Below are 5149 nucleotides of genomic sequence, written 5' to 3' on the forward strand. Positions count from 1 at the left end.
GATGGAAAGTTATGATTTGGAGGAGTACAAGAGGATGATCAAAGCCTATGCTATTAATGGAGATGGACTCATTGATTTTCAAGAGTTTCTCAAATTCATGGAAAAATGCCTTTGTTAAGGCCATTTTTGAGTTATTAATGAGGTTGCTTAACTTATATTATTGGCAAATTTTATTATTTTGTTAGTACTGTACTCTTATTTATGTTCAAATGTACTCAAAGCCCATCAAAATCATTTTAATTCCTAGCCCAATGCGGGTGGTACTCCAGAGTTCTTTATTACAAAATAAACAATTTATACAATAAACAAAATTAAATAATACTCCCTCCCTCCGCCGTTAGGAGTCTCATTTGAGTTTGACACGTGTTTTAAGAAATATAGAAGAAAGTAAGTGAGAAAAGATAGTGGAATATAGGGCTCATTTTTATATATTAATTTTATAATAGAATGTGAGTGGAATGAATTAGTAGAAAGTGATGTGTACCTATCATTTATAGTAAAAGTGAACCGGGACTCCTAATGGCTGACGGAGGGAGTAAGTACTACTCCGTATATTGCAAGTTTGTGGTAACATGCTATTTAACATACTTACATAGTTGAGATAATAATCAATATAAAGTGAAAATGTGAATTGGAGCACAAGGTTTTTCATTGATTTTACATATTTTAGTACTCCGACGTCCCATAAAAAGAGAGAATTTCGGAACAACACAGATTTTAATGAATAATTAGTAAAGTAGAATTGAGATATAAAAAAATTAATTAAAGTATTATTAGTGAATATAAGTACTCCACTAAAAATAAAAGTACACAAATTTTGGGGACGAACTAAAAGTGGACATTTTTTAGGGCGAAGAAGGAGTCCTATTTATATCCTTTAAAATTGTAATTTAAAGTGAGATGACTATTGTAATGAACATATGTTGAAATTAGATTGAGCCAATTGTAATGTTGTTTGTTGGAACAATTTACTAAGATGGTAAGAAAGAAGTATTGACAGTTGGATGGGTGATGACGAAGGCATGTGGGTGACATGAAGTTTGAATCGGCAAAGATTGTGGTGATGGGGCAAGAGATTGTTCAAACAGTTAGCCACATATAATCCCAATCGAAGAAAAGGAAGAACAGTGAATTTTGCAGGCCCATGAGAAATGGATGTTTCTCACTATAATACTTATTACTGTAATTTGTTAATTCCAATCTATTGTTTGTCTTTTCCCTTGTTGATGATATGTTTGCTCCCACAAAATCACTTACTCCCCTCTTTCCATTTTTGGTCACAAACACAAACCATTTAATCACACATGAACGTGTGCCCAAAATTTAAGCTTTTTTGCATCTTTCTATGTAATTCACACCTAACATGTTACCATACAGTTCACCACTATCCATTCTCGTATATGTAAGATGTAAACACTAGACACAGTGATCACGAAGTGACAACACTTTTTCAAACAGTTCCATCCAAGGATTTCGAACTTACGAGGAAAGAGAAATTATAATATCAAAGAATTCCTACTGTTCCCAAATTCAGTACACATTAATTAATTATTCGCTAATCATTCAAAGATTAACACTAGCTAATTAAATCCCCCGCCGCCGCCGCCGACTCCGAGAAAATCTATAAATGGCGGCGCCATCCGGTCATCCTCATCCGGCTTCGGCTCGGCTACTTCGGCTTCCGCTTGGCGTGGGAAATGATACAGTGTGTGCTGGTGCAGTAGAGAATAGTGGTAGGAATAGTTGGTTTCTTCCCATGATTTGTTGTGGTTTAAAATGCTAATCATCTCATTACTGTAACTCGGGCCTGCACCAACAAACATGAAAGATTCTTCTTCTGATTTTTGTCTTCGCTAGTGCGCAATGATTAATTAATTAATTAATTAATGTTGATTAAGTAATTAAAAAGCAGACCTGGGTAGAAAGCAAGAGAAGGCTGAGGCGCCCAAAGCCCAGTGCCGGAGGGCATGAGCTCCTTTTCATCCTCCATCCGCTTGAAAACAAACTGGCCCATTTTCCGGCGGCGATAGGCGGTTGATTGCTCCCGGTATTTCCTTGCCATTATGACATGCCAATGATTCTTCACCGCATTGTCGGTTCTCCCCGGAAAGAGACGCGCAATCATGGCCCATTTGTTACCGTACAAACGGTGCGCCGCCATCAGCCGCTCCTCCTCCTCCTCGGTGAAAGCCCTCCTGTTTATCCTGGGATCCAGCTGATTAAACCACCGCAGCCTACAGCTCTTACCTATTAAGTAAGAGATGGATGGAGTAACAAATTTCAGAAGTAAGCCCTAGTTTATTACTCCACTCAACAACAATGTTAAAAGAAAGAATGAATGTATGACCAGATCGGCCGTCGAGCTTCTCGGCGATGAGGTTCCAGTTCTGGGGGCCATAGAGGGCGACGAGATCCTTGAGCTTGGCATCCTCGGCGGGGCGCCAATGGCCTCTGGCGCAGAGCTTGGACTGGGCCATATCCTTGCTTCGAGAGCCATGCATGTGATCCTCCTCCTCCTCCTCCTCGTTCAACGACGCGTTCAGATCGATCGCTTCGTTGTTTGCTTCTTCGGAGAATGGGAAACCCCACTCGTCGGCGTACACCATTCACACAACACACTGACAATAGTAATATATATAAAGAAAAAGATTGAGTTGAATTTGTTCTAGATTATGATGATGTGTGGAATGGAGAAGGCGTTGTGATGAGGTGTGGTTTGATTAAGGGAGGAAACAAGGGGAACAGAAGATTTGGGGGAAACAGAGAGAGAGAGAGAGAGAGGAATGGTGGGTTTGGTTAGGTTTGGTTTGTGTTTGGGAGTGAACAATCTTGGGAACACAAGAGAGCAGCGGAAAGTATGAGTAGCAGAGATCTCAAAACAGATCATCATCATCATCACTTCTCCACCGCCATTGGTAACCCACTGTTTTTTACTGCACACATTTAATTTCACCACCTCCTCGTTTTTATACTTCCCTTTTCCAAATATATTCTCTAATTATACTCATTCTTCTTTATTACCGCACTCCTCTCTCTACTAGTACAAAATTCCTCAATTCAACTTTTTACCTTGCATAGTTTAGTACTTCCTCCGTTAGATGTGAAATTTAAGAAAATAATATGGTAAATGTTAGACTGGATAGAATAAAGTAAGAAAGATGATATAGTCTAGTAAATAAGAGAGAAGATAGACGATTTGCTAAAAAAATTACGACTCAACTACTTTGGGACAAAATGAGTATATGGAATTGAAATTCAATGAAATTAAATCTAATTTAATTTTAGATTCTATGTTGTGTAAATTAAAGTAATTGATATAAATTTTAAATTGAAGAATTTGTCACTTATAAATTATACTAATACACACTATACATACACATTGCACATGCATATATTGTATATAGTGAATGGTGTGTCTAATACTCCCACCATCCCTTAAAAATATGCATTTTGGGGACGCACGAATTTTAATGTAAAATTGGTAAAGTAAGAGAGATGTGAGAGAAAAATAAGAAAATTATTGTTAATGGTGAATGAGTCTCATCTTATTAGAGAGAATGGACTTTTCAAAATTAGAAAGTGCATATTCTTATGAGACGGACTAAAAAAGAAAGAGCGCATGTTATTGTGGGGACGGAGGGAGTATATGTACTTTGTGCATGTGTGTGCACAATATGTAAAGTGTACGGATATGTTATACATATACCTAGTAAAAGTATCTAAATTACATTTCTTGTTATCAACTTTAGATCTAGAGTTCAAATTATGGAATTAAGAGATTTTGGAATTCGAAGGCTCCTAATTTCAATTGCGCAAATGGAGCTGTAATCTATTTTACTTTTAGCTACTAAACTTTTGCGTCATCAGTGGCGAAAAGATGATATAATTACGTCATGGAAATCATAGATCAGTTTCTAGCTGTAGCTTTAGTCATGAAAAATGTATTTTTAGGAAACAAAAGGGGGAAAGCCAATGATATGTAATTTACCTTATTCAAGATTCACAGATTGTTAGGTAAATAATGAATAATCTCAAAGTCTCCACCAAACCCAACTAGTAGGGTTTTAGGGCTCTAGGCTGTCTGTCTGTCTCAATTCTAAACTTTGACAAGAAAGACTCCCAACCTCATGTCTGATGATGAGTTGTTTCATTTATTTTTCACACACTAACAATTTGCCTTGAAATCGCAATTAGTGCAAAGTAACAGTATTCAAAAGTTCATTCCGCTTACCCTTTTAACATTGATTTTCGGATTAATAGGATTTGAAGATGTTGCCCCGAAGCTTACTTAAACTCCACTTGACAAGTCACCTCCGAAAATGAACCTTTTCATTCACTCAAAATACGCTCTATATTTTACTCGTTCCACATCTCTAATCTTTATTAAAACTCATAAGAGTATCCGCCGCGGTGAGCAGGATGTTATCCGTCCGTCCGTTCTAGCGGCACGGCATTGCAGTCCGCCGTTGCGCTCTTGCCGCTGGCACGACGCTGCTCGATGCATCGAGCACATCCGTGCCAGCGAGCAGCTTACGTGGCCCGTTCTGATTGGCCAACGGCATTTCCGTTGGAAATTCATTTTTTTTTAAAAAAATCGAAAATAATACCAAAAATAAAAAAAATATTTTCAGAATCCCAAAAATCTAGCCTTTTTTTTTTTTACCATTTTTCTGGATTTTTTTTATTTTTTTATTTTTATTATCTCCAAAATTATCTATAAATACACACATTCATCATCCATTTTTCACATCAAATAATCTCTCATTCATATTTTTTCATACAACTTATATCTACATCTTCCTCTCTCACTCAAACCCTCAAATGGATTTCACCCATCTCATTGCGGAAGTGAAGCGCGAAGAACAAGAATACTATGAACAACATCGTGCCGCCTATGAAGCCTATGTCGCAGCGAATACCCACACCCCTCCTCCTCAACCAACTAGATCAACTCGCTTATACATCCATCGTGACCAGGGGGAGCCAACGAAAGGCTCGTTGCCGACTATTTTTCCGACCAGCCGCAGTTTTCAGAAGATTACTTTCGGCGCCGTTTTCACAGGTCAAAACGCTTGTTTATGCGTATTGTCAACACATTGTTCGCCCCGTGTTGAATACTTTCAAACAAGTACAGACGCAGCCGGTCGGA

General features: G+C 37.9%; 1 protein-coding gene across 1 annotated transcript; it reads right to left on the minus strand.

Annotated features, from left to right (window-relative positions):
* Window positions 1-1446: 1446 nt before the first annotated feature.
* On the minus strand, window positions 1447-2977 carry LOC121793886 (transcription factor CSA-like). The gene is made up of 3 exons (XM_042191909.1): window positions 2348-2977; window positions 1915-2247; window positions 1447-1807 (listed from the first exon to the last, which is right to left on the minus strand). Exons 1-3 carry the CDS (start codon window positions 2604-2606, stop codon window positions 1581-1583), a joined length of 819 nt encoding a protein of 272 aa, XP_042047843.1. The 5' UTR covers window positions 2607-2977; the 3' UTR covers window positions 1447-1580.
* Between the last annotated feature and the right edge of the window lie 2172 nt (window positions 2978-5149).

Source organism: Salvia splendens, chromosome 3 (genome assembly GCF_004379255.2).
Source record: "Salvia splendens isolate huo1 chromosome 3, SspV2, whole genome shotgun sequence".
Taxonomy (NCBI): domain Eukaryota; kingdom Viridiplantae; phylum Streptophyta; class Magnoliopsida; order Lamiales; family Lamiaceae; genus Salvia; species Salvia splendens.